The sequence below is a fragment of the Marmota flaviventris genome, chromosome 18 (assembly GCF_047511675.1).
Source record: "Marmota flaviventris isolate mMarFla1 chromosome 18, mMarFla1.hap1, whole genome shotgun sequence".
Lineage (NCBI taxonomy): Eukaryota > Metazoa > Chordata > Mammalia > Rodentia > Sciuridae > Marmota > Marmota flaviventris.
Window position 1 is genome coordinate 17,361,799 of NC_092515.1, and position 27,685 is coordinate 17,389,483.

Below are 27,685 nucleotides of genomic sequence, written 5' to 3' on the forward strand. Positions count from 1 at the left end.
CACATGAAAGCTTGCCCCACAGTGCCTGTCACACGTCACTGCATGTTTGTTCTCTTTATTGTCATTGCTGTGGTTTTCCCGGTGATTCCTGATCTGCGTGAGGCTGCATTGAGATTTGGGCAGGTTGGGGCAGTCCACTGGGAAATGCCGGTACTGTCCAGGCCTGGAGGTCACCCCAAGGAGCCCTGTAATCAGCTGTAATCAGCCAGTTCTGCCCCACCCCCACCCTCCCTGGGTATATCAGAGCTGGTCTGGCCCCAGGCTCTGTTGAGGCCAAGGGAGGCCGAGCTCTAGGCACCATGGGGAAGGCAGTGAGTGGGGTCCTGGGCTGGGGGCTTGGGGTGGGGGCAGGGTCCCAGTGACATCTAATGCCTCCCTTGTCCCACCTCATCTCCCAGGAGAATTACGAGCTCTACTCAGTGGAGCTGGGGCCTGGCCCTGGTGGGGACATGGCCGCCAAGATGAGCAAGAAGAAGGCCGGCGGTGGGGGAGGCAAGAGGAAAGAGAAACTGGAGAATATGAAGAAGGAGATGGAGATTGTGAGCATCGGGCCAGGCGGCTGCGGGGCTGGGGACCGGGCTGGGAACTAGGCAGTGGGCAGGGGTGGGCGCTGGCAAGAGCCAGACAGCAGTGTCCTGTCGCCCACCTCCCAGAATGATCATCAGCTGTCAGTGGCAGAGCTGGAACAGAAGTACAAGACCAGTGCCACCAAGGTGAGCCGGGGCTGCGGAGGAGAAGGCACCGCAAGGGCAAGAGGGGGAGAGAGGACAGGAGAGCGTTAGGGGTTAATCTCAAAGAGAGACAGAGACAGGGAGGGGCAGAGACAGGGAGAGAGGAGTGGGGAGAGAGAACAGGAAGAGAGACAGGAGGGAGGGAGGAAGGAGGGGGGAGAGGAAGAGGAAGAGGGACAAGACAGAGAGAGATGGGGGAGAGGGGAAGGGGGAAGGAGACGGAGGCAGAGGGTGCATGGTGACAGGAAGGCCCTGTGACCTCCACCACAGTCCACCCCTCTGTCCCCAGGGCCTGTCTGCGAGCCTGGCAGCTGAGCTGCTGCTGCGGGATGGGCCCAACGCACTGAGGCCACCGCGGGGCACACCAGAGTATGTCAAGTTTGCCCGGCAGCTGGCAGGAGGCCTGCAGTGCCTCATGTGGGTGGCTGCTGCCATCTGCCTCATCGCCTTTGCCATCCAGGCCAGCGAGGGTGACCTCACCACTGACGACAACGTGAGTGGTGGGCCCTGCAGGCCAGACACAGGATCAGGGACCTTCAGGACAGAGGACACTGAGCCTGGGACTCAGGACAAAGGGAACGTAGGATGGGGATTCAGAGCATAGAGATGCCGTTCTGCGTCGTGGACCCTGAGGAGACACTGGGATGTGAGACACACCCAGGAACACAGGTCACAGGGACGTTGGGGATGAGTCTTGGGTGAACCCATCTTGGTGGAACGTGAAGACATAGGAATGCAATATGTAAGAATATGGGACTTGGGAAACAGAAGATATAAGACAAACTAAGGCCACAGGACACAGGGACATTAGGACTTCATATGAGACACCAGGGACATAAGGCACATGAGCCATAGGACAAAGCACATGGAGAGATATAAGCCACCAGACATAGAAGCAGACAGAGGAAATGGAGATGCAGGACAAAGGGATGTTTGATACACAACAGGGTCAGAAAAAGGACATGGGGACTCGGGGACATTTATGACATTGGGCAGAGGCTTGAAAAGTCATAGGACAGGTGACAAGGAATGGGGACTAAGAGGTACATAGATGTGGGGACTAAGAATTTAGCATAAGGTCTGTGATACACAAGCACACGGATATGGGGACATGGGGACACAGGGACTGTTGGGTGTAGGAGATGCAGAGGGTGGCACACGGATTGTAGAAGAGACAGAAACATGAGGAGATATAGGACATAGCCATGGCCATAACAGACTTGGGAGACACAGGAAAAGGGAACACATATGACCAAGGAACACAGACACGGGTCACAAGCCACAGGAGATGGGACCATGGGAAGACCCAGAATTCAGGAGCCCAAGGACCCGGGGCAGGAGGGACTGGAATACAGCATAGGTGAGCGTGACGTGCAGAACCTGCTGGTGGGTCTCAGACCAAGGGAACAGTACCGAGGTTTCCTAGTAGTGGGAAACCACAGACGTGACCCCAAGGATTCCAGGGGCCAGGGAATGGGGCGTGGTCTTGGGCAAGGAGCGTCTAAGGCCTAACATGTAACCCCAGCCCCTTTACTCCTCCTGCAGCTCTACCTGGCCATCGCCCTCATTGCTGTGGTCGTGGTCACTGGCTGCTTCGGCTACTATCAGGAGTTCAAGAGCACCAACATCATCGCCAGCTTTAAGAACCTTGTGCCCCAGGTGGGTCCCGAAGGCCCTGCCTCTTCAGATTCCAGAAGCTCCAGACCCACTCAGGCAGGATCCTGGCAGGATCCTCTTCCATCAGGCCCACCCTGCCCTTAACTCTGACCTCCATATCTCCACTAGGGCCTCAACTGTCCCCATGTTCACCTCCCCACATCCTTTTACACTCAGCAACCTTCACCTCTACCCCTGCCTGTTCTATTCTGGTGCCCCTGCCCCACAGCAAGCCACTGTGATCCGAGATGGGGACAAGTTCCAGATCAACGCAGATCAGCTGGTGGTGGGTGACCTGGTGGAGATGAAAGGTGGGGACCGCGTGCCAGCTGACATCCGCATCCTGGCAGCCCAGGGTTGCAAGGTGGACAACTCCTCACTCACCGGAGAGTCTGAGCCACAGACCCGCTCACCGGAGTGTACCCACGAGAGCCCACTGGAGACCCGCAACATCGCCTTCTTCTCTACCATGTGTCTTGAGGGTCTGTGGAGCCCCTTCCCACCCGTTCAGTAGCCACACGGCCTCCATGCTTCCCTTACGGCCCCGCTGGCTCTTCTACTGTGTTCTGTGGCATGTTCCTCCCACCCCACATGACTGCCACCTCTCCGGGGCACACTGACTCTATCACCTGCTATAACTACCCCATTCCTGCTGCCTCTGTTGTCTCCACACTGCCCCACCCTCAGTGCCCGCTGTGAAGCCCACCCCCACTGCTGCCTACCCCACCCTGAGCCCCTCTTGGCCCACTGCAGGCACAGCGCAGGGCCTGGTGGTGAACACGGGTGACCGCACCATCATTGGGCGCATTGCATCCCTGGCCTCAGGAGTGGAAAACGAGAAGACGCCCATTGCTATCGAGATCGAACATTTTGTGGACATCATCGCAGGCCTCGCCATCCTCTTTGGCGCCACGTTTTTTGTGGTGGCCATGTGCATAGGCTACACCTTCCTGCGGGCCATGGTCTTCTTCATGGCCATTGTGGTGGCCTATGTGCCTGAGGGGCTGCTGGCTACTGTCACAGTGAGTGAGGAGGCCAAGGGGGTACAGGGAGCTGAGAGTCTGTCCATCTGTTTATTTATTCATCCAGGCTTCCATCTCCCACCTTCCTATCTGTCCATCCATCCATGCACCTCCCCATCCACCCTCCACTTACCCATTATCTGTTCACTCAGCATTCGCCTGCTTCAGGCCATGTCCTGGGCCCCATATGAGGGCTCCGAGATGGACGGGGTACTTGACTGGAGGAGGCTGAGGTCCCCTGTCGGCAGCTGCCCTGTAACCAGGCCTTACATAGTCACATGTAGTCCAAGAGTCACCCAGAGGAGGCTCAGGGGGTTCATTTTCTCATTTGATTGTGCTCATAATAGAACATGCAGAATCTCAGCTGGGACAGCTCGGGGTGTATCTGGGTGGTTAGGAAAGGCAACCCAAGTAGGAAGCACAGATTGGACAAAAGCTTGGTCTTTGTTTTGTTTTGTGTTTGGCAGAAGAATCTCGAACTTGAAACACTGTGGCTGGTGTGAAGGACTCCCCAGCGCTCTGAGTGGAGGAAAATGGGACTGCAAGCAGGAATTTGTCCCTGTGCCTGAGTTTTTCACCTCTCCCCAGGTCTGTCTGTCCCTGACAGCCAAACGGCTGGCCAGTAAGAACTGTGTAGTCAAAAACCTGGAAGCAGTGGAGACCCTGGGCTCTACATCGGTGATCTGCTCTGACAAGACCGGGACCCTCACTCAGAACCGCATGACTGTGTCCCATCTGTGGTTTGACAACCACATTCACACAGCTGACACCACGGAAGACCAGTCAGGTCTGAAGATGGGAGGGGACGAGTACTGGGACAGGATCCAGTGGATGGTGGAGATCTGAAGGGAGCCTGGGAAGGCTTTGCCTTAATGGGAAGGGGGTGGGACTCAGCAGGTTTGTGAAGGAGCGCTATGTCTCACAGAAGGCTGAATATTGGGTCTAGAGACAGGGCTCTGAACTAGGGTCCCACTAGGCCCGGGGAGGCACTTCAACCTGAACGCAGGGGGAGGGGCTCGGTCTGGTCTGGGAGATTCTCTCCCTGGCGCTGCCAGCCCGGGTGTCTGGTCTTCAGGACAGACTTTCGACCAGTCCTCGGAGACGTGGCGGGCGTTGTGCCGCGTGCTCACCCTGTGCAACCGCGCCGCCTTCAAGTCCGGCCAGGACGCCGTGCCGGTGCCCAAGGTGAGATACTGGGGGACCCGGGGGCATGCTGGGAACTTGGTGAAGCCAGGTTCGATCCTGACGATCGGTCCCCATCCCAGCGCATCGTGATTGGAGACGCGTCGGAGACTGCGCTGCTCAAGTTCTCCGAGCTGACGCTGGGCAACGCCATGGGCTACCGCGATCGCTTCCCCAAAGTCTGTGAGATCCCCTTCAACTCCACCAACAAGTTCCAGGTGTGCAGCCTGAGCGCCCCGCCCCGCCACGGTCCTGGCCCGCCCACTTCTGGCCCCACCCACAGTTAGGGCGGGCCTACGCCGCTGTCAGTATGGCTTTTCCGCAGGGTCCTAACCATCCCTCGCCCTGCCCACAGCCCCGACCCCCCTATGGTTAGGGCCCGCTTACATCTAAGCCTCCTCTCTGGTCCCTCGCAGCAGGGACATCCCCTCTCCGAGAGAATCTTGGTATCAGGTCACCCGTGAGTAGTAAGCCATCAAATCCTGTTTCCAGCCCAACTCCACATCCTAATTCTGCCCATTCCTTGTGCTCCGGACCCTGCTCTGAGCCTGGCCCCGCCTAGCCCTCAGCCTCTACCTAAGACCGGCCCAGCACTCAAGGCCTTCACCTTCTCTCTCCCCAAGACCCTTCAGGCCGCGCCCCTCGCCCCCAACTCCGCCCCCATCCTCCGTGGCCGCCCACAGCCCCGCCCTTCCCTGCCCACAGCTGTCCATCCACACACTGGAGGACCCGCGCGACCCGCGGCACTTGCTGGTGATGAAGGGCGCCCCCGAGCGCGTGCTGGAGCGCTGCAGTTCTATCCTTATCAAGGGCCAGGAGCTACCGCTGGACGAGCAATGGCGGGAGGCTTTCCAGACTGCCTACCTCAGCCTGGGGGGCCTGGGCGAACGCGTGCTCGGTGAGACTCGCCTTGGGTGGGTTACCCGATGTGCGAGGAGGAGCTAGCACAGACCCTTTCCAGCCGTCCCTGTCCAGCCTTCCCGGCCCAGCGCTGAGCCTGCCCTTTCTCATCTGATCTGCCCCAGTCCACACATTCACCTTTGACTTTCTCTGTCTCAGTCCTGACCTCTGTCTAGCTTCAATTTCTGACCCAGTCTCTCCACTCTGGTCCTCACCCTGACCATCCTCCTCCTTACCTAACCCGTGACCCCATGATTTTTTTTCAGCCCTTGCCCCTACTTCCACTTTCCAGGTCCCCCTATTGACCCTTTGACCTTCCCCAGGCCCTGTCTCAACTCAGGACTCCCCCATCCCAAATCCTTGTCCCGACCTTTAGCCTCCTTCAATTTTTGTCTTGACCCCTTATACTTCCCTAACCCCTGCCTTGACCCTGGAAGGTACAGACTTGTGGTCCAATTCTTTCTTTCTTTCTTCCTCCCTCCCTCCTTTCTTTCTCCTTCCTTCCTTCCTTCCTCCCTCCCTCCCTTCCTTCCTTCCTTCCTTCCTTCCTTCCTTCCTTCCTCCCTCCCTCCCTCCCTCCCTCCCTCCCTTGCTGTGTGACCTCTGGCAAGAAATCTTCCCTCGTGTTGGGCCTGTGGTGCATGCTTGTAATCCCAGCAGCTTGGCAGGCTAAGGCAGGATTGCAATTTCAAAGTCAGCCTCAGCAATTTAGCGGATCTTGTCCCAAAATAAAATTTTAAAACAAAACAAACAAACAAAAAAAGGCTGGGGATGTGGCTCAGTGGTTAAGCCCCCCTGGGTACCAAAAAAAAAAAAAGTTTCCTTCCCCAACCCTCAGTTTCCTTATCTGCAAGATGAGGGTGTGCCTCACAGAGTGGTTGCAGGAATGGATTCAGATAACATGCTGGGCATCCACAGGTGCTTGGTGCAAGGTGCCTGGTTATTTTGCTCATCTCCTGGGCTTGCTAGAGTAGGTCTGCCCAGGACTCCTCTTTCATTTCCCTATTTTCTGGTAGGTTTCTGCCAGCTCTACTTGAATGAGAAGGACTACCCACCTGGCTATGCCTTCGACGTGGAGGCCATGAACTTTCCAAGTAGTGGCCTCTGTTTTGCGGGACTCGTATCCATGATTGACCCACCCAGGGCCACTGTTCCTGATGCTGTGCTCAAGTGCCGCACAGCAGGCATCCGGGTATGCCACTGGGGAGAGGACCAGGCAGTGATGAGGACAGAGGGTAGCAGTATTTGGGAATGTGGAAACCCAGTGGCAGAACCTTCCTGAAACTGGCTTGAATAGAATATATTCGTTCATGATGCTGAAAGGTTCCTAGGAATGTATCTTCAGGTACAGCTGAATCCAGGTGCTCCATATTATTAGGAATTTGCTCATGTCTCAGGTCTATGTTTCTCTCTGCTGGCTTTATTCCCAAGAAGTTGCTCAATTTGGATGGGTAAAGATGACAACCTGTCTTCTCACCCCCAACAGCTTTAACTTTAACAGGGAGTTCCCACCTGTCCTGCCAGATTGGGTCACATGTTCATTCCTGAACCAGTCATCATGGCTGGAGGATAGCATACCTGCCCAATCTAGAAACCTCATTTCAACTAATGGTCTGGGGGACAGAGATGGTTCCTCAATGACAAATCAAGGGTGGAAGAGCCATTGCTGAGCAAATCATCCCCAAGCCCTTCCTCAGGTCTCCAAGGCCCTATAAGCTCTGGGCCTTGCTCCCACTCTGGGCTCATTCCTTAGCCCTTTTCCCTCATTCACACCAGTTGTGCTGTTCTTGCTTTTCCTCCAACAGTTCAGGCATATTCTCACCTCCTGGCCTTGGATTTACTCTCTGCCAGAAATGCTCTTCTTAAAGATTTTTCTCACCTCCTTCTGGTCTCTGCTCAGATGTTACCTACTCAGTGGGGACTTCCCTAGGCACAATTAACCTGAGCCACCACTTCCTTCACTGAGCTTGTTTTCCTCCCTCCTTCTAAACATGCCATATCACTTATTTATTTTGCCTGTTTACTGTCTATCCCACCAGAATGTCAGCTCCACAAAGTACAGGAGTACTTTCCTCATACTTGGTTGAATAAATGAGTGTATCAGCAGATGCCTACGGGGAGGACAGGGAGACTGGGTTGATCGAAAGGTGTCAAGGATCCGCTGGTCCCCCCACAGGTGATCATGGTGACAGGTGACCATCCCATCACAGCCAAGGCCATCGCAGCCAGTGTGGGCATCATCTCGGAAGGCAGTGAGACAGTGGAGGACATTGCTGCCCGCCTCCGTGTGCCTGTGGACCAGGTTAATCGGAAGTAAGTCCCCCTCAGCCCTCGCCATGGTTCTCCCACAGGCTCCAGCTGAGAGCCTCCCACCCCCTCTCCAGGGATGCCCGTGCCTGTGTGATCAATGGCATGCAGCTGAAGGACATGGACCCATCAGAGCTGGTCGAGGCCCTGCGCACACACCCTGAGATGGTATTTGCTCGCACCAGTCCCCAGCAGAAGCTGGTGATTGTGGAGAGTTGCCAGAGACTGGTGAGACCCTGCTGACGAGGCTGGGCAGATGGCTGGGCAGGCCCTGGGCTGGCGTCTCTCTGACTCTCCACCCACCTGTACCCATGGCTTGCAGGGAGCAATTGTGGCCGTAACAGGGGATGGTGTGAACGACTCCCCGGCCCTGAAGAAGGCAGACATTGGCGTAGCCATGGGCATTGCTGGCTCAGATGCTGCTAAAAACGCAGCTGACATGATCCTGCTGGATGACAACTTTGCCTCCATTGTGACGGGTGTGGAGCAAGGTCTGGTCTGGCTAGGGAAGGGAAGGCCGTGTAGGTGCAGGTGGCAGTGGGCTTCCAGGAAGCTGAGGTGCCTGCTGTACCCCCACAGGCCGACTGATCTTCGACAATCTGAAAAAGTCCATTGCCTACACCCTGACCAAGAACATCCCGGAACTGACCCCCTACCTCATTTACATCACTGTCAGTGTGCCGCTGCCCCTCGGGTGCATCACCATCCTGTTCATAGAGCTCTGCACCGACATTGTGAGTCTACAGTCCCAACACCCCACCCTTACCACATACACTCTTGGACACAGAATGACAGGGCATAGGCACATATCAATAGGTGGCCAGGCCTGGTCAGACACACAGGTGGACACTCAGGAGGCATGCAGAGACCATGGACATAAGGGACTCATGGAAATCCGGACAGAGATGTTAACAGATATCTGGCCAAACATGGATCACAGACAGACATCCCAAAATAGATATGGACAGACAAACCCCTTCAAATAGACCATCCACAGATACAGCCCCAAATGTAGCCAGGTACATGGCCATGTTGACACGCTTATTAGTTTAGTCTCTACTCTGGCCCTGCCCATGGTAATTTACTCAATGTTGTCCTTATGAGCACCCTGTGAGATGATTCTATTGTTCCCATTTTGCTGATGAGGTCATTGAGGCATAGACTGGGCTTGCCACAGGTCACACAACTAGTAAGTGGCATATCCAGGATATGAGTCTGGGCAGGCAGGTGCCCCAGGCCTGTGCACTTGATCAGTATACTCTGCTGCAACTGTGTCACAGGACCGTCAGTGAGGGTGTGGGGCAGGAGACACAGGGACACTGAGGAACTGAAGAGATACAGAGTGACAAAATAGCATTGGAGCAGGGACACACAAAAGTAGGGTGACAGTTATAGAGAAAGAGGCTAGAGACAAAGAAACAGATGGAGAGACAGGAAGTGAGAAAGAACTACAAGGAAGCAGAGAGGCCCAGACTGGATGCCCCCAGAGACCAGAGAACAAACTAGATGACAGAGAAGGAAAAGGAGATGAGCGAGGGAGGGGGGAAGAAGAGGGGAGAGAATGCATGTGACCAAAGGACAAAAGTGGATATTCTTATGGAGATGGACTCCAGGAACATGTGGCCAGACATGCCAGAACTCCCATGGGGGCAGCTGGACCCTCGATGTCCAGGCAGGTGTGGTCATGTGGTCACTGCAGGTCCTGCCACCTAACCTCAGTCTTGTTCTTTCCAAGGGGCTGTAGTGGGGCAACTCTAGAGTATGGGGGACAGGAGCCCAGGCAAATACTCAGCCCTTGTTTCTTCTGCTCCTGGCTAGTTCCCATCTGTGTCCTTGGCATATGAGAAGGCTGAGAGTGATATCATGCATCTGCGACCACGGAACCCAAAGCGAGACCGACTGGTCAATGAGCCCCTGGCTGCCTACTCCTACTTCCAGATTGGTGAGTGCCCATGGGGCCAGGATGGGGCTCCCCAACTTGCTCTGGCTCGCAGTGCTTGTTTTCTGTGTCTCTCTGGTCCCCTTCTCTCGTGGCAACTCTGTCGTGGGTTCTTTTGGTATATCTTTCTTTCCTCTGTTCCTGTCTCTCTGCGCCTCTGTCTCCTGTGTTCCTAATGATCTCTCTTGGGGTCTTTGCTCTTCCTGTGTCCCTGCCTCTGACTCCACGTCTGTGTTTCTGTCCATATGGACTGTTTCGACATCACTGGCTGTGTGTTCTGGACCTTCTTTGTGTACCTGTCTCCATCTCTGTTCCTGTCCCTCCTTGTGTCTCCTTGCCTGTCTTCCAGGTGCCATCCAATCATTTGCTGGCTTCGCTGACTACTTCACAGCCATGGCCCAGGAGGGCTGGTTCCCTCTGCTGTGTGTGGGGCTGCGGCCACAGTGGGAGGACCATCACCTACAAGATCTGCAGGACAGCTATGGCCAGGAGTGGGTGAGCCCCTTTTCCGTCCTATTCCATTGCTCCCTCTTTCCCAGTGACATCCACCTGTGTGGTCCATACTCACTGCCCACACAGAACTGAGTTCAGCCACAGCATCCCAGGCACCCAAACTCTCTTCCAATTCTGGGGGAAGGGCCCTTTCCCAAACCATCTGTGGCTCTATGCCCCGCTCCTGATGCCCACAGCTGCAGAGGGGCCTCTCCCTTCCCTAATAGCAGCACAGCATCTTAGGTGTGGAAGTTCTTGTCTTGTCATTTTCCTTGCAGTGTCCCTCACACTCAGTACTGGTGTGAGTGTCCCATTTCAATGAAGGTCTGGAGCACAGTGAGGCTAGATGTGGCTACCAGATGTGTTTAGTTTGCTCTAAAGAATAACAGAATACAGATCAGGATAATACTGTCATGGTTAAGAATGCAGATCTTGGAGTCAGATTGCCTGGATTCATGATCTGGCACACGCTCCACGAGCTGTGTGACACTGGGCAAGTAGCTTTGCCTCTGGTCTCATCTTTCTTACCTATAAAGTGGGCATAATACTAATGTCTACCTCAGTGATTTTCAATTTGTTACTGGAACAGCAGCAACAGTATTATCTGAGAAATGCCAATGACCCCTCTGGTGTCAGAAACTCTGGGGGTGGGGTCTGGGAGCCTGTGTTAAGCAGCCCTTCCCAGAGTCTGATGCCTCCTGCAGACTGAGTACCACCCATCTATCTACTGCATAGGGTTGCTGGGAGGATGGAATGAAAATGACACACAGGAACACTGGTTGCCTGGAGCACAGTAGCTGCTCCCTACACAATTAGCTGCTATTAAAATGAGCTGTGTTGAGGAAAGGGACTGCATGGTGGCTGTACTGGAAGTGGGGCATATGCCCTGTGTTCCCTAACGGCCCTCCTGGCCACTTCCCTAATTTTGCCATCTGCCTGCCCCTGGAGTCACTGGACTTTGCAAATCCTGCCTCGAGGTTCCCATTTTCTTTTCCCCTTCTTTTGGTTGCCTGAGAAATTTGTCTTCTCAGTTCACTTTGAAGCAATCTAGCCTGGCCTACTGTGTCAAGTTGTCCAAGTTTGCTAGACTCTCAAACCTCTAAGATGCTGCATCTTTCCCTTCCCCTAAGCCCAGTCCCTGATGTGAGGGGAAAGGTGCATTTAGGGGCTCGTGGCTCAGGACCTTGGTGCCCTGCGGAGGCTCTGTGATGGGCTCAGGCTAATTTGTCTCCTTCTTGTCCAGACATTTGGACAGCGCCTGTACCAGCAGTACACCTGCTATACTGTGTTCTTCATCAGCATTGAGATGTGCCAGATCGCTGATGTCCTCATCCGCAAGACACGCCGCCTCTCTGCTTTTCAGCAGGGCTTTTTCAGGTGTCCCTAGCTGACCCCATCCCCCATCCCATCCCCATCCCTGGTCACAACTCCCATCAGACCCAGATGAGGGCTCACTAAGCCAGCAAATGCCAGTACCATTGGATACCCAAACCTTCCTATCAGTTGACCAGTTGCTCTCCCATGTGCCTCTCAGCTGGCCCTTCCGTGTTTCCTAAAGGGCTGATGCTAACAGGGCCAGCTCCCACTATTGGAGAGGCCTGGGCTGCTCCAGTGTCAGATGTGTAAACATCCCCTGTTGCCTCTGACAGTTGACCTGCCTTGACCCAGCACCCTGATTTCCATCTGGTCCCCGAGTCCTGTTGGTCTATCTTCATCCCAAGTCTGCCAATCTGAGCCTGTTTCATTCTGCCCCACCTGCAGGAACAGGATCCTGGTGATTGCCATTGTGTTCCAGGTCTGCATTGGTTGCTTCCTGTGCTACTGCCCCGGAATGCCCAACATCTTCAACTTCATGCCCATTCGGTGAGGGGTGGTGAGGTGTAAGCAGAGGGATGGGGACACAGACCTTGGGATGGCCTTCACCTTGCCATCTTGCCTGTGCTTCAGGTTTCAGTGGTGGCTGGTCCCCATGCCCTTTGGTCTCCTCATCTTCATCTATGATGAGATCCGGAAACTTGGAGTTCGCTGTTGCCCAGGGAGTGAGTGTGGAACTGGGGGGATGGAGGCAGGGGGCTGAAACATTCTCAGAGGTGCTGCCCTGACTTTGATCTTTGACACTTGACCTCCAAGCCTTCCGTATCAAATTGGAATTTCATAACCTCTGAGGCCACTGTTCCCTCTGACAGGCACCCCCAGCTCTGAGACTCCTTTCTCCCTCTCTCCTCCAGGCTGGTGGGACCAGGAGCTTTACTATTAGAGGGCAGGCTGCCTTCAGGCCATCCCTGCATCCAGCACAGGCCAGTGAGCATGGGGCTCACAGGACCTTCTGGAAGACCACCAAATCATCTGTATAATCAAGAGTCCCAGCCCTACCCATGTCTGCTTCTGAGCTATGGCACCCCAACCTTGAAGGGGCTCTATTCACTGCTCTTCCCCACCCCAAGCTCCCTTCCTCCTGGGGAAGCAGTCCCTAGGCACTGGCTGCTCCTGGTGAGATGTGCTTGTCCTTGGGACACCAGGCTGGGCAAGAGGGCTGCCTGGGACTCTTCGTTAAAAACACATATTATGTTTAATAGTAATAAAACAATCCCCACATTGGCTATGCTTTTAATTGGTGCCAAGTGCTGTCTTAAGTGTTTTTCATCAGCGCCACTGACCTCTCACAGTACTACGGTACAGGGACTATTTATTCAGGGTTGCAGTCTCCTGGGCCTTGGACACAGCCTGGCAGATAGTAGGCATTCAATAAACCTTCCTTGGAGGCCAGAGGTGGGGTAGCTCAGTGGAAGAGCACTTGCCTAGCATGCACCAGGCCCTGGGTTCAATCACCAGCACTGAAAAACACAACACAGAAACCAAAACAGAAGAACCACCTCATCCCCCAAATCTTCCTTGGGAAAATCAATTCTAATTTCCTTGCCTAAGTTTGCAAAATTTATAGGTAAGTTGGGATGTGGCTGCAGGCGCCCTCTAGAGATGGCCTTTAGCCACTCCAGTACACTGTGTCTGGGCTTTCTGTTCTCAGCACCACTTCTCCCTCCTGGGAGCTCCTGATGAGAGGATCCAAATTTTCCCTGCATTAAGCACTACTGTCCCCTGCCCTTAACAAGGTTCTGCCCTCATTCTTCCTGCTCACTCTCTTTGCCCCTGCAAAGGTCAGTCCCCCAGCCAGCTCCTCATCTGAAGTTAACACCTCCAACTGCTGGAAGCACCCGTCTCCATCTCCCCTGCTGGCCACTGCTCTTTGCTTATCTCTCTTCCCTTTTTATTATGAGTTTCTCTGGCTGGGTCCTGGGCTTCTTCCTCTTCACCACAGACCCTGATGTCTTCAGTTCTGTCTCTGAAATGATGCCCACATATGGGGTGATGACCAGGGCCTGTTTCCCAAGCCTGTCTCCACTTACTGTTCAATCTCACTGATAGCACCACTGTCTCATCAGTGTGAATCCTCCCTGGGAGTGTTAGGAACCTCTGGGGAAATAAGTCCCAAACTTGGGCTATTTCAGACTCCTCTGCACCTTTCCTCATCTCTCATCTCCCCACTGTGTCTTCTACTGATAAGCAGAAACACGGTCCATTGGTCACCACCATCTCTCTAGCTGGCTTCTAGCCTCAATCCTCCTGCCCTTGCCAATTCTGTGCTGGTCCAACTCTGGCCTCGTGGCATGTATCTCCCTCCATACAACAACCAAGCACAGCTTTCTAAGCAAAATTTAACCCTGTCCTTCCCCTTCCCAGAGCTCCCCATGGGTCCCCATTTCCCCATTCAATTCTCCAGTCAGCCTCCAGTGATCTGATATCTGCCAACCTTTAGTGTCACAAGCCCCCTTGAACTTGTTCCAGCTAGTTCTTGGGTTCTCAGAATCATCTACTCTGCCCTACCCACATCCTCTCCACAGAGCCCAGCCTACCTCCAGGGTGGGTCAGACAACTCCTCTTGGTCTCCAAAAACCCTGTTTTCCCTTCACAGTTCTCATCACTGCAGCCAGGCTCATGGCGATCTACCACTGCCCAGGCTTCTCCATCACATCTGACCTTTCCAGCCTGTGCTCCCCTGACCTCAGCCCTAACCACTCTACTCTCCTTCATCCTACATAAGAAGGGATTATTTCAGACAGTTGGTTATTTCTACAATCTTCACCTATCTCAGTTAGTGTAAAGGGCTGGACAGGTCATGAGAGGGAGGTGTGGGAGAAAGTAACACTACCACAAAAAAATCTACCCAGATGGGCTGTGGGTGTACCCCATTTTCTTTCCTCATTAAAACTGAGGTGATCAATCACTCCCAGCCCCCAAGAAACCTGAGAACTATCTTAGGCCCTGAAGAAGGGTGGGGCTACAGGGTGGCTTCCTCATCTGAGGGTAAATGCACACTCTGAAAACACCAACTGCCATAGCAGTCCTTTCCTAGGACTGAAGTCAAGTAACACGTAGGCGCTGTAGGCTTGGTGGAGGGTGAAGGCAACTGTCTCATCCCAGTGGGAACACTAGGGCTGGGGAATATTTTCCTGAGGGGGCAGGATTTGCATCAAGCTTGAGCTTGACATTCAAAGGTCCACTTCTGGTATATGTCCCTCAGGGAGGGAGAGGAGGTAGGGCAAAGAGCTGGTCCAGTGGACCAAGGCAGGGAGTGTTGGTGGTGGAGGGTGGCATCTAAGACAATGTCCAAGCTGGTGAGTTCCACTGCTGTGCTATTTTGCTGTTGCTAACCCTACACTCCACCCTGAAGACTCAGTCTAGGATTTGACCTGAGGGGCATAGGACTGAGTCAAAGCACCAAGAAATCAGAATCAAACCCACTTATGCCCACCCATGGAGGGCCTTTTTTTTTTGATACTGGGGATTGAATGCAGGGGTGCTTAACCATTGAGCAATATCCCCAGCCCTTTCTATATTTTATTTAGAGACAGGGTCTTGCTAAGTTGCTGAGGCTGGCTTTGAACTTGCAATACTACTGCCTCAGCCTCCCAAGTTGCTAGGATTATAAGTGTGTGCCATGCGCCCACTTGGATTAAATGATGTTAAGAATTTGACTGTAGAAATCAACCCAGGGAGAAACTCCAGAGAGATCAAAGGTCAAAACCAAAGGTCACTCTTTATGGCACAATGAGAAGCCACAAATTGTTGTAAGCAGGGAAGAGTGACCTAGCAAAACAGGTTACAGACTGAAACACCCTCCCACCCCCCACAGGCTGTCACTTAGAGGATGGATCGGAGGATGAGACTGGGGCTGGGAACCTTTGAGGTAACTAGCCAGGGAAGAGTCCAGGTGGGAGAGGGACCAGTTGAAGGTGTGAGGAGAGGAAGAGGAGCCCTCAAGAGCCCTCTCTTGGATTCTAGCTCCCCTCTATCAACTGTTCCCAGGCCTCTGTGGCTATTCAAAGGTCATCTATTTTAAGCTCTTCATCTACCCTTGAAAACCAGGAGTCTAGGAACTGTGAGGACAGAGGAAATGTCAGAGGACTGACTAGCATCCCAGCTTGTCTACCTGGTTCCAAAGCCAGAATAAGGGTCTCTAGGACCTAGGCGGACATAGTATAGGGAGACAGTTCTTGAGAGAAATAGAGGCAGAAACAACTTTCCAAATACTGTTTACTTCACTAAAACAACCTGGAGAGAGGCAGGGAAAAGGTCACCAGTCCTAGGAGTGCACATTGACAACGGCGACATACAGGGCCAAAGTGCTGAGGGCCAGCAGCCCTGTTACCACTGCTCGGGCCAGTAGTGCTGTCCAGCTGCCCAGGGAGCAGAGGTGGACGAAGGTCCTGTGGGGAAACATCACAATGAGGAAAGGAGACCAGAAAACCCACCCTCATTTGGACCCAGCCTCAAAGCCCCCTGAGCTCACTCCATGACAAAGGCCTTGTAGACACTAAGGAACATCAGCAGGAGGACAGCTGGCCGGAAGGTATGGTACAGGTCATATCGTGTTATCATCCAGACTTGGGCAGAGGCAACGATGTAATGGACCTGACAGGAGGGAAGCAAGAAGTTGGGGCCAGGCCTTGGGGAGAGATATGGCCACTGAAAAAAGGTATATGTGGCACGGAGAGCAGGACTGCATACCAGACTGATGTTGGAGTCAATGCTCATCTGGATGTATTTCCAGTCAAACTCAATGCCCCGGGCTCCAACCCAGAGGGGGATGCAGCTGAAGAAGGCAAAGGGAGGGATTTTCTGGTACCCAGACATCCTTGATACCCAGACTGAGGCCACCCCCTCCCCCAGCATCCCTGTCCACCCAAGTGTCCTTTCTTAGGATAGTATGGGGTCCAGGCTGCTACACACACCGGGACATAATGAGCTCGGCGGTGGCCCAGCCCAGGGCAGCAACCATGATCTTGTACTCCCCCTTGCCGGCATTCCGGGACATGACAAGGTTTAGGCCTATTAGGTCTGCCACATCCACGCTGGCCTTCATGAACTCCTGTGGGTTAGGTTGAGGCATGAGTAAGCACAGGGCCAAGTAGCCCCGCTTGTGCACTTCCTGTCCCTCCCTCACCCTACTCACCCCAATGAAGTCATAGATGCCACCTTCCCAGGTGGGGAAGAAAGTGGCCAAGAACAGCATCTGAGAACAGAAAGCAGAAAGGTCACCTCAAGGTGAGGGGGGAAAAAAACCACCTATGTGTTTTGTGGGAAGTTAATGTTCCTGTGAAAAGCGGGACACTATAGATTCCAGGGGTCTTTCTGGGAGAGAGTGGCAAGATCACAGGGCTACGGGAGATAGAAGGTAAATGTCTGGTGTCTGTGGGGGCTGGAAATTCACAGGGGGTATAAGGTATAGAGGTGCTGGGGTGGCAACTCGGGAAGTGCTACCAGCCCCGTGTGACACGCGGCGGGGTTAGTTATCGCTCTTAACCATACCAAAAAAACCTCTGTGCCAATCCTACAACCGAGGTTTTCTCAATTTTTACCGAAAAGCGCTAAGAAAAAGTTGCTTCAAGACCTCATCTCCGGTTCCACCCCTTCTGGGGTCCATACTCCAAGGGACCTATGCGGAGTCCTGAAAGCGATCCCACGGTGGGGGGACAGCGGCAGAGCCGGGTCCCTGGGTCTGGAGAGCCTGGGGGCCAGACACGTGGGGTCCGGGCGGCCCTCACCTTGCATAGCTGCACAAAGAGGTAGGTGACCCCGGCCTGGACGCATTTCCAGAAGGCGTTGTACTCAGACCTGGAGAAGCGGGCGGTGAGGGGTCGGCCTGGGCCCCACGCCCTCTCCGCCCCGCGCCCGCCCCGCACTCACAGGCCGCTGCACTTGTACGTGATGAAGTAGGGGAAATAGGCGAGGGCGAAGCAGTTCCCGAAGTGGAACAAGGTCATGTCGCCGGCCGCCCGGTCCCGCCCGCGCGGGAGTCGCCAGGCGACCTCTTCCGACACGGGCCTCCCGCCTCCACCGGCGCTCTCGCCGGGCTAGGGTCCTGGCGCCCACCTGACTGGACTGGCCGCGGCCCGCGCGCGGCCTTCTGGGAGCGGTAGTCCGGACCCAGGCGTCGCGCGCCGTGACGTCAGAGCGCCCGCGTCCGGATCTCGCTTCCCAGGGTTCCAGAGTGGAACGCTGTTGAAACACCTTTTTGGCCACGCTGCGTGTGGGTCCCCGTTTCCCATAAGTGGAATCCGGCTCAGAGCCCAGCGGCAACCCTCGTCCATGGGCGGACCTGGAAACCCGGCCTAGAACCCGCCGTGACCCACGCAGAGAGAGGGGCGCAGCTATGAGCACTTTGGTTTTTATTTCACCGCTGACCGAGCAGCGCTAAGCCCTCACGCCGCGCGCCGTCCTTCCCGGGGGGGGGGGGGGGGATTCCGACTTCCGAGCTTGGCGCAGCAAAGGAGGGGCCTTCCTTTCATTGCTCTCGGCTGAACATGTAGCGGATCAGGTCCACCACCCGATGACTGTAGCCATATTCGTTGTCATACCTGCAGAGGAAAGGAAAGAGGCGGTCAAGGGAGTTGCTTTCTCGACCACCTGTCAGCCTACCCCCCTCTCTCCTTCCAGTACTCTGACCTCTTCCTCCTTACCAGGCAATGAGCTTCACGAAGTTGTCATTGAGGGATATGCCAGCGTTGGCGTCGAAGATGGACGAGTGGGAGTCTCCGATGAAATCCGTAGAGACGACCTGTGCGTCAGAATTTCAAAGATAAGGGTGGGTAATAGAGAAGGACCCAGAGCTCAGGCTCTTAGACACATTGCCCATACATTCATCTAAGAGGGGACCATGAGCTTGTGTCTTGATTACCAAGATCTCGTCGACTTGGGCCCTCAGAACAGTGTCTTAAGTGGAAGGAACTGCAAACACATAGGCCTGAGCTTATAGTGGTGGAAGGCCACAGAAAGGTTTTCAACAGTGGGGGTGCTTTGATGCCATTAAAACGAGAACCTGGCTTTTGTGTGAGGGTGACCTGCAGGATCTAAACCAGGCACAGCACCAAGGCCCAACACCAAGGCTGATGCATAGAAAAGGCATATGACATCAACTCAAGAAAGGCATCTGGCATACCTGGCTCTAAAGAAGTGTTGAAAAATGGGAGTAATAGTTGTCCTTGGTTCACTAAACATGTATTGTGCACAGGGATACATCTGGAGCTACAGAAGTGAAACGATAGTTCTTAAATTTCTGTTTTCTTGGAGTGTACATGCTATTGGTGCCAATAGTGACAATGAAATAAAGTTTCTGGTGACGAAAAGAGCCACAGAAAACATCCTGAGAGGGAGCCTTGCAGAGGAGGGGGATTGAAGTAGAGACCTGGAGGAAGTGAGGGCAGACCTGTAGCCAAACGGGGGAAAAGTGTTACAGATCAAAGGAGCAACTAGTGCAAAAATCCTGAGGCAGGGAAGTCTTGTTTTCTCAGCCCTGCATTTCCTACCTTGGTACAATGAAAGCAGCTTTTGAGCAAGTGGAAATCACAACCCCTCCACAGAGGGTGCCCCCCAAGTCTCTTCAGCCCTTGCCTACCTGATCCTCCGTGTAGGCAAGGATGCCAGCCAAGGGCCCATTGGCTGCTGCTTTTACGGCTTCCTTGATGGCTGAGTAGGGGGCACCCTTGGCCAGGCGGCAAGTCAGGTCCACAACAGATACGTTTGGGGTTGGCACTCTGAACGCCATTCCTGTTAGCTTCCTGGAGAATCCCACATTGGGGGTGGGAGTCAGAGCCCAAGCACTTCTGCCTCCATTGCCTATTGCCTTGGGGCATGGCCAATCCCTATTCTTCCCTCAAGAATTAGGGCTAGTTCAGTCCTCCCATGGTGTGTCCCCACCCCCTGGTTGCAGCATCCTGTCCTCATACCCTTTGAGCTCTGGGATGACTTTGCCCACAGCACTGGCAGCCCCAGTGGAGGCTGGGATGATGTTCTGGTGGGCACCCCGTCCATCTCGCCAGGCCTTCTTTGATGGTCCATCCACTGTCTTTTGGGTGGCCGTGTAGGAGTGGACTGTGGTCTTGGGGAAGAAAGGGCTGAGGTGAGGCCTTCCTACTCCTAAGCTCCCATGCCTCCTTCTCTTAGGATTGGGGTGGAGGCCAGTGGGGCCATCACCACAGACCACAGGAGAGGCATGTACAGGCCAGAGGACTAACATTGTTAAAAGGCTTCTCCATTGTTGGGCCTCTTTCTGAAACCACTCTCCCTGCTAATTCCATACATACTGTAAGCAAGGTCTGGGAAGAAGAAGGGGGGTTTCCTTGTCGTCCCTCCCGCCTCAGCTCCAACTCACCCCTTAGCTCCAACTCACCATCAGTCCTTCCAAGATTCCAAATTGTTCATGGATGACCTTGGCAAGGGGGGCCAGGCAGTTGGTGGTGCAGGATGCATTGCTGCAATGACCCAGGTGTACAAGGGCACTGTAAGCTGACTTGCAGAGCCACCCCTTCATCCTGACCCTATTGGGTTTGCACCCAGGTCTGGTTTTGTGAAAAGTCAGGATGGGGACAAAAGGGCTCAGTGGGGGTGCTGTCTGATTAAGGAGGCACCGCTGGTGCCTAGGGGAAGCTCCCTAAGCATGTTTTCCAGAAGTTGTGCATTTCTAATAGGTAGTTTCAGGGTGACATTAACATTGTGGCTGGTGAGACTTAGGAATAAAGAAGCAGGAATAGGTTGATGTGAAAGAAACACCAGGGATCAAAGGTGGGAGTGGGGGCAGGGAGTGTGAGTCCCTCCTCTTCACAGGCTGGCATGTCCTGCAGGCACTTGTCACACTTCAGAATGTTGCTGCCCCTGTTACCTGACAATGTTCATGGAGCCAGGGGCATAGTTCTTCTCATTCACACCCATGACGAATATTGGTGCATCCGGTGAGGGTGCGGTGATGACGACACGTTGGGCCCCTGATGTGATGTGTGCCTAGGGATTGAGCCCAGGGGTCAGGTGTTTTATGTGCAGTGCCCCCCAGCCAGCCCTGGGCACATGTCCCCCACTTACTGAAGCTGCATCTAAGGACAGGTACACGCCTGTGGATTCCACCACGTAGGGGCTCCCGACAGAATTCCAGGGGATTTCTTTGGGTTCCTTGCTGCAGAGGGGTGGAAGGGCTATGAGTCAGTGTCCCCTGCGTGGCCTCGCCTTCAGAGTGTACACAGCTTTCACCATTTGAAAGACCTCCTGCCTGGTCTGCAGTCACCTGTTGCCCTGTCCCATGCAACTCACCCCTAGCTACCCCCAAAACACACCTAGCTACCCCAAACGGACGCCATCTTGCTGGCCTTTTCATCATTGTCCCCATGTAGACCACTTTTCCTTTCTTGCCTGCACCAACCGGGCTGTGCCTAGGTATAGGCTGCTACTTCCCCAACTCAGGCCTGACTTCCTTAGGGGGACTATACCTGGCTTTGCCCCGTGGGCTCAGACCTGCTCAGCATAATGCTGCCGGGACTGTGTACCTTGTGACAGGCCTTCTGGTCCCCAGCCCTGACCTCCTCACCAGGAGCCCTCATAGCCCCTTTTGTCTTGGCCACCTAGCTCCTGCAATAGGGAGTCTGCTGTCAGAGACCAAGAAGTCCTTGAAGACAGACACCTGCATCCCGAGAGTGGCCCTGGAGCATTGTGGCTGAGACAGCCCTGTGACTAGCAGTGGCAAGTGGTTTATAGTAGAATAGTGAAGGAGGATTTCTGTTCCCTGTTATATAAATCTACATAACATGACATTTTGACAAATGTTTGTATCTTAAACATTGGATATCTACCATTACAATATTCTTCTTGGCTGCAGCAAGCAGTGAATGAATCAACTGTATGCTAGTCTCATCCTTTACATAAATATCAGGGATATTGGCTTCTATAATTGCATCTAGACCATTCTATAATTTGTCGTCTAGACCATTCCATAGCATAGGGCAGGATCTATTTCCTTTGCTGTTGAGCCTGCTTCTTGCCATGGCCTTCAGTCAATCAATGTTGGTAGTGTAGTTTTGTTATAGCCATTCTGCACACACTTACTTGAACGCCTGTCATATGCCTGTGTTCTGAGCTTTTACCTGCATTTAACCTTCAAGACCTGAGAAGTAAGTACTATTGTAATTTTTTTTTCTTTTTCTTTTTTCTTTTCTTTTTTTTTTTTTTTTGCAGGGGCCAGAGTCAGGTCAGAGAGGAAGGGAGTAAGTAGAAGAGCCAGTGGAGGGTGCAGGTCAGCACTCCTAGTTTTGCTGCCTGAATAAATGAATAAATAGCCTCTCCTCTTCTCCCTGGCTATGGCACATGATTATTCTCTCCCTGCTCAGTCATCTGCTCTCTCAGTCCACACTTTTCATTATCTGGCCCAACTCGCTCTTCTCTGATGTCCCACATTTTCTACCTTCCAAGTTGGGGGCACTTAAACAATTTCTTCTATAGCAATTGCTGAACTGGCATGGGACAGAGTCAGCCTTCAAAAGACCCCAGCCCATCACAGGCCCTCCCTCCTGCCTACAGGATTATTGTGAGAATTTCATTCATTCTGTTTTCTTAAAATATTTTTTTAAATTGTAGTTGGACACAATTATTTTTATGTGATGCTGAGGATCGAACCCAGTGCCTCACATGTAGCTCTACCAATGAGCTACAGCCCCTCCATTCATTCTTCAAGGAAGTAACGAGTGACCACATGGGCCAGGACCTGTACCTGCTAGTGCCAAAGCAACAACAGTAAGCGCAAACCAATAGGGCTCTCCCTGCAAGTAGGTGCAGACTTGTGGGAAAACACCCTTCCAAGTGTTTCACAAATGCCTGTTAACTCCACTGGAGCTCTCAGCTACTGCAGTGGAGGACATGATCATTATCCCCATCGGATACATGAGAGAACTGAGGCTTGGGCAAGTTTGATCCCTTGCCCAAGGTCACCCAACTGGGAAGGGTAGGGAGGGGCAGAATGCACGTGCAAACAGCTTGTGCTAAGTGCTGGAGAAGACCAGCAGGGCGTTGGAGAGGGGCGTGGAGGAGAACTAGGCTGAAGGCCTTGCAGGAGGCTGTGAGGGTTGATGGCGCCTGTGTGCGTGCTCACGTGTACATATGTAAGAGGCTGAAGCAACCACAGGATCAGCAGTGGCTCATTATATTAGAAAGTTAAGTAGGTGTAATATTTCCCATTTTATAGATTTTGATTCTTTTGATATTTGAGAATGTTTATATTTGAAGCATACTAAGGTAATGTTACTGCTTTTGCCTTATAGAACCTATCTTTTAAAGAAGAGTGAAATTTACTATGAGCAGGAACTGTGTAAAGTGGGAACTCTGAAGTTAGCATTGTTTGGGTGTGAGAGGTGCAGGCTCAGGATCCCAAGAGGTGGGTGGCTAGTATGGCCAAGGGGATGAAAAGGCTGCAGGTGGGGTGCGCAGTGTGTGTGAGGCCCATCAGGAGCTGGGACCTAATTTGTGGATGATGAGAAGCTACTGTGAGATTTACCAGGCTCGTTGGATGTTTTACAAAGGCCTCAGGCTCCTGAGTAGAACCCTAGTGGAAGGAAACAGTCATGCTCTTCAGAGAGAGTGGTCTGGGGGTTAAAGTTGAGTTGTAGACAAGGTGAGTTGATAGGCCTGTGGCAAGATGTGCAAATGTGTGTTAAATACAGTTCTGGAGCACAGTGGGGCATCTTAAAGATTAGTGTTTCTGAACCATTTTTGAGGTCAAGGACCTTTCTGAAACCCTTTCTCCAGACTAGTACCAGAAGCATACACACACAATTTGGGGAATTATGAACCCATGTGAGGCTAGAATCCTCTGCCTTACTGTGCTGCAGACATGTATCAGACCTGTTGCCCTTACCACTGGAAGACAGCGATCTCCTGGTTGTTCACAAACAGCTTTCCATTCTTGCATTCCACATTCCCCTTGTATCTGCCGTGAGTGGAGTCATACTTAAACATGTACACCTGCAGGAGACAGAATGGACTCTAGTCTTGGAGGGGCAAAGTGAACGGCCCTGGAGTGAACCTGGGTGAAGGTTCCACATTGGAGCAGGGAGCCTTCCATACTGGAACCCCCTCCCCACCCCAGTCCCACCCTTTCTGGCTCTCTCCTGTACCTGCTGCTTACCATGTATTCTGGGTCAATGAATGGGTCGTTCACTGCCACCACCTTAACTCCCTTTTCCACGCAAGCTCGCAACACCAGGCGACCAATGCGGCCAAATCTGTCCAGGAACAGGCAGAGGAGGGGGTGGGAAAGAAAAGGGTCATGGGGATGCTGTGGTTTCAGTATTCCCACCAAACTCAAGTTGAAATGTAATTCCACTATCAGGTACTAAGAGGTGGTGGTGGCTTTTGGAGGTGAGACTTTGGGAAGTAATTAAGGTTAGATGAAGTTGTGAAGGTGGGACCCCCATGATGGCATTAGTGGCTTTATAAGATGAGGAAGAAAGGTTGAAGCTAGCATGCTTCCTCTGTCTCATCATGTGAGCTCTTCCCTACCATCAAGAAGGGTCCTTCTCTATGTGACCCCTTGACCTTGGACTTCCCACCCTTAAGAACTGGAAAAAATAAATTTTGTTTTCTTTATAAATTACCCAGTTATAGCAACAGAAAACCAACTAAGGGGAGGGGGCCCACTCAAGGGAACTGGGTGACAGTACCCACTTTAGGGAAGAAGGCAGTCACCTCTTTGCAGGCCACAGTCATCTCTTGTGCATGTGAGCTCACCAGCTTTTTACGTGCATAGTCTGCGTCCTCTCCCTCTCTGTACCCTGTCCTCTAATCTTAGCTGGGTGGATCTCTTAAAAATTCAAGTTAGATTTTGTCTCTTGGCCTGAGAACCTCCACAACTGTCTATCAGTAAAACCCCTGCTTGGTATACCTTCTCCCTTCCCCTCCCGCTTGCTGGCTTTAAACCTGCTACACTGTGAGGCTGTCCTTAAACACCCTGAGCCTGCCTCTTCCATCCCAGAGCCCTTGCTGTCCCTCTTCTGGGAAGACTTTTTCCCCAGCAAGGTACCCAGCTGGCTGCCTTTTTTTAGTTGTAAATGGACACAATAATTTATTTATTTTTAGGTGGTGCCAGGGGTAGAACCCAGTGCCTCATGCATGCTAGGTGAGCCCTCTACCACGGAGCCACAACCCCAACCCCCTGGCTGCTTTCTGTCACCAGGCCTCCCTTTCATGTCACCTTGGGTTTGCAGGCCAGAGACCTTCCCTGACTGCCCTCTCTGTCCTTACACCACTGAGGTCTGTATGTTGATAGAACACAGCAGTGAACTCTCCTGTTTCTTTGATTACTGTCTTCACCCAGAGTGTGGGCTCTCCCAGGCCCTGTCTCCTCTACTCCCTGCTGTTTTTCTGGGCTGGCAGAATGAGCCATGGTGGTGAGAAATGGGGAGATTCCCAGGCCTGTGACTTCTGCAATAGCTCAGGTGCCAGGGTGGACTCACCCATTGATGGCTACTTTCAACTCCTGAGGTGGAGGGTTCTTGGGGGGTCGTGGCGGTGGAGGCGGAGGTGGAGGAGGCGGGGGAGGTGGCTTTCCCTCTTCCTTCACTGTAGGCAGTGGTTTAGGCTCAGGTTCAGGCTCTGGTTCTGGCTCACATGCGGGTGGTGGTGGTCTGGGCACTGTGGGGAAGGGGGACAGTAGGGGGGGAAGGTCATGAGCTTCGCACCTTGTAAAGGAGAATGAACCCTCTTTGTCACCCAGAACTGGTTGCTGGCTCCTGGCCCCTGGTGGCCACTTATGTAGCCCATGTTTCCTGACCCATTTGACCCACGAAAATGAGCAAGAGGTGTGGTGGCTTTAAAATATCAACGGCAGGGCCCCTTCTCTGGAGATTCTGTATTTTTAGCGGTTGGTTGGAGATGTATTTCTGTGAAATGAAGATAAAATAATACTTTCTTTCAGCCATCACTGTGAAGATTAAATGAGGTAATATGTGTAGTGTTGAGGAGACAGCCTAGAAAATATTCCACATGTTAGTATTTCAAAGATTGTTTCCTAAACTTGTAATTGATCTAGTCCACTTGTCCCCAAACTGTTCTGATGATAAAACTTACTGGGAGAGGCCTCTTCCTACAAAAATCTTAATTCAGAGGGTCTGTACTGAGGCCCAGGAATCCCATTTTTAACAAGAACTCAAGGTGGATATTACCCTCGTGGAAGTGTAGGAGATAGACTGTATTATACAAACCAAGTGGAAACTCTTATTGGCTCCTACCTCCTCACTCCCACTCCTAGACTGAGCTTAAACACCTGTGCCTGGAGATGAGCATCCACCTGAGCTACAGGTAAGAAGAAGGAGGAAGAATTAAGGTGCATTCAGGGGACCTGGATGGTAGAGGGTTTCAAGCTGGAAATCAGACCTGGATGCCAGCTCTGGCTCAGTCACACCGCTGTGTGGTCTTGGGCAAGTTAATATTTCCTGGGTGTCATGTCCCACCCTCTGCAGGCTACTGGGAGAGTTCAGTGAGATCAAGACCAGAGTAGCACTGACTTTAATAGAGGAGGGCGGGAAGTCAGACTCTGGGAGGATTTGTGAAGGGAAAGAGAGGAGGCCGGAAAGGGGTGGAGGGTGTTGGTGGGAGCTGCTTTGGGCAACTGGAATCAAAAGTACCCCAGGCAGTGGTGGGACCGGAGCTGGGGGCCAGTGGGCTTACTTGTCCCCCTGACCTCTCCCTGCTGCCACAGACCTGTGGCCTGAGGCTGCACTCTGGGTGTTTCCAGCAACAGTGCGGGTTCATAAGGAACTAGTCAATGCTTATGGGGAGCAGGGGTCCTCTGCTCACTGGGGATGTTTGCACTCCTGGAGGTTCTTCGGCTGTCATCAAAGGGGAGATGTGTCCTGGTTTAAAAGTGGTCGTCTGTGCCCAACCAGCAAACTTTCAGAAGAAAACTGCCCCCTGGTGCTGTGTCTCACTGGGGCTCCCGGATCCTGGAGCCCTGGGGAAACTTGGCTGCCCCAGCCCATCTACCCCACCATGCCCTGGCTTCCCTTAGCCTCCACCTGGGGGAAGTGAGGAAGGGGAGGGAATGGGGTTATCTGGCTTGAGAGTGTGTGTGTGTGTGTGTGTGAATGCACTCATGTGTGCACACACCTCTGGCTGGGTGAGGCAGGACTGCCTGGTGGCTGGTAGCAGGAGTCTGGAGTCCCCAGGCTCTGGGTGCAATACCAACATCTCTGCCTCTTGGTTAGAGATTGGGAAATGGTTTGCCCTCTCTTAACCTCTGGTTGTCCTTCTGAAATGAGGACGGTGAGCACACTGGTCTGGGTGAAGGTGTGCCTGTAAAGTGATTCCTGCGGCCCCAGAGGGTTGAAATGTTGGTCCTTTGTGCAGGACAAGGAGAACAAATCCACCAGCGCTTGCAACGGCCCCTTTCTGGCTGGTTGATGCAAGGGAGCATCAGTGTACTGTCAGAAGCCCACCCGCCCGGTCCTTCCCTCAACTGCCCCTCATACACCTACCCTCTTTTCATCACCTTTGTCCCTGTCCCTGCCCTTCCCACCCACTGCTCGTGGCGCAAAATTCTGCCAACTCAGCGGGCAAAGAACCCTTCCCCTCTGTGGTCACCGCAGGCCGGGAGGAAAGCGGCTCCTGGAGGAGGGGGACTCGCGGATGCGTGGCGGCCCCCCCCCCTTTGCCGACCCCAGGAGGATGGGCCGCGAGCGGGGCGTATGGGGGTCTCCCCGCAGCTTCTCTCACCCTGGCACGGCTGTCGCAGCAGCTGGACAACGGTGACATTGGTGAGGATGATGTCGCGTTTCGACATGGTGTCCTAGGCCTAGCCGCCCCGGGACCTGCGGTGATGTTACTGAGTTGCGGGGCACCGGGTCTAGAGCTTCTAAGCAAGATGTCACGGTGCCCAGTGACGTCACAGAGGAGGCAGTGCGCAGGCCGCAGCACTTGGGCCTACCGCCGCCCCACCCGCCTGGAGCTGCGGGACGACCTCCCTGTGCGCCACCATTCCAAGGGCACCCGTGGGCTCTGGACTGGAACCCACATTTTCACACGGGCACTCATAGCTCTTTTCTCCCTTGACCTGGTGGCCCCCTCTCCCCGACCTTTGGAGAGTTCCC

General features: G+C 53.4%; 3 protein-coding genes across 4 annotated transcripts; 1 reads left to right on the top strand and 2 right to left on the bottom strand.

Annotated features, from left to right (window-relative positions):
- The first annotated feature begins 475 nt into the window (after positions 1 to 475).
- On the top strand, positions 476 to 12,850 carry Atp4a (ATPase H+/K+ transporting subunit alpha). Its single transcript, XM_027941203.3, has 21 exons — positions 476 to 539; positions 654 to 713; positions 1,021 to 1,224; positions 2,277 to 2,390; positions 2,617 to 2,869; positions 3,141 to 3,409; positions 3,998 to 4,196; positions 4,485 to 4,594; positions 4,675 to 4,809; positions 5,297 to 5,489; positions 6,508 to 6,683; positions 7,668 to 7,804; positions 7,876 to 8,026; positions 8,121 to 8,289; positions 8,378 to 8,532; positions 9,617 to 9,740; positions 10,087 to 10,232; positions 11,473 to 11,606; positions 11,991 to 12,092; positions 12,177 to 12,268; positions 12,458 to 12,850. The coding sequence occupies exons 1-21, from the start codon at positions 519 to 521 to the stop codon at positions 12,484 to 12,486; spliced, it is 2,973 nt and encodes a 990-aa protein (XP_027797004.2). The 5' UTR covers positions 476 to 518; the 3' UTR covers positions 12,487 to 12,850.
- Positions 12,851 to 15,804: 2,954 nt separating this feature from the next.
- Tmem147 (transmembrane protein 147) lies at positions 15,805 to 17,697 on the bottom strand. Of its 2 annotated transcripts, XM_027941346.2 has the most exons (7): positions 17,475 to 17,697; positions 17,333 to 17,402; positions 16,741 to 16,800; positions 16,520 to 16,656; positions 16,296 to 16,380; positions 16,078 to 16,199; positions 15,805 to 15,994 (listed from the first exon to the last, which is right to left on the bottom strand). In XM_027941346.2, exons 1-7 carry the CDS (start codon positions 17,549 to 17,551, stop codon positions 15,871 to 15,873), a joined length of 675 nt encoding a protein of 224 aa, XP_027797147.1. In that variant the 5' UTR covers positions 17,552 to 17,697; the 3' UTR covers positions 15,805 to 15,870. The 2 variants fall into 2 exon arrangements, with proteins under 2 accessions (XP_027797147.1, XP_071460542.1); XM_071604441.1 differs by lacking the exon at positions 17,333 to 17,402 and having other exon boundaries at positions 17,475 to 17,514.
- A 375-nt stretch (positions 17,698 to 18,072) lies between these two features.
- On the bottom strand, positions 18,073 to 27,378 carry Gapdhs (glyceraldehyde-3-phosphate dehydrogenase, spermatogenic). Its single transcript, XM_027941311.2, has 11 exons — positions 27,312 to 27,378; positions 25,055 to 25,232; positions 23,728 to 23,824; positions 23,458 to 23,564; positions 20,643 to 20,733; positions 20,446 to 20,564; positions 19,957 to 20,038; positions 19,514 to 19,665; positions 19,183 to 19,345; positions 18,248 to 18,345; positions 18,073 to 18,145 (listed from the first exon to the last, which is right to left on the bottom strand). The coding sequence occupies exons 1-11, from the start codon at positions 27,376 to 27,378 to the stop codon at positions 18,073 to 18,075; spliced, it is 1,227 nt and encodes a 408-aa protein (XP_027797112.2).
- Positions 27,379 to 27,685: the final 307 nt, after the last annotated feature.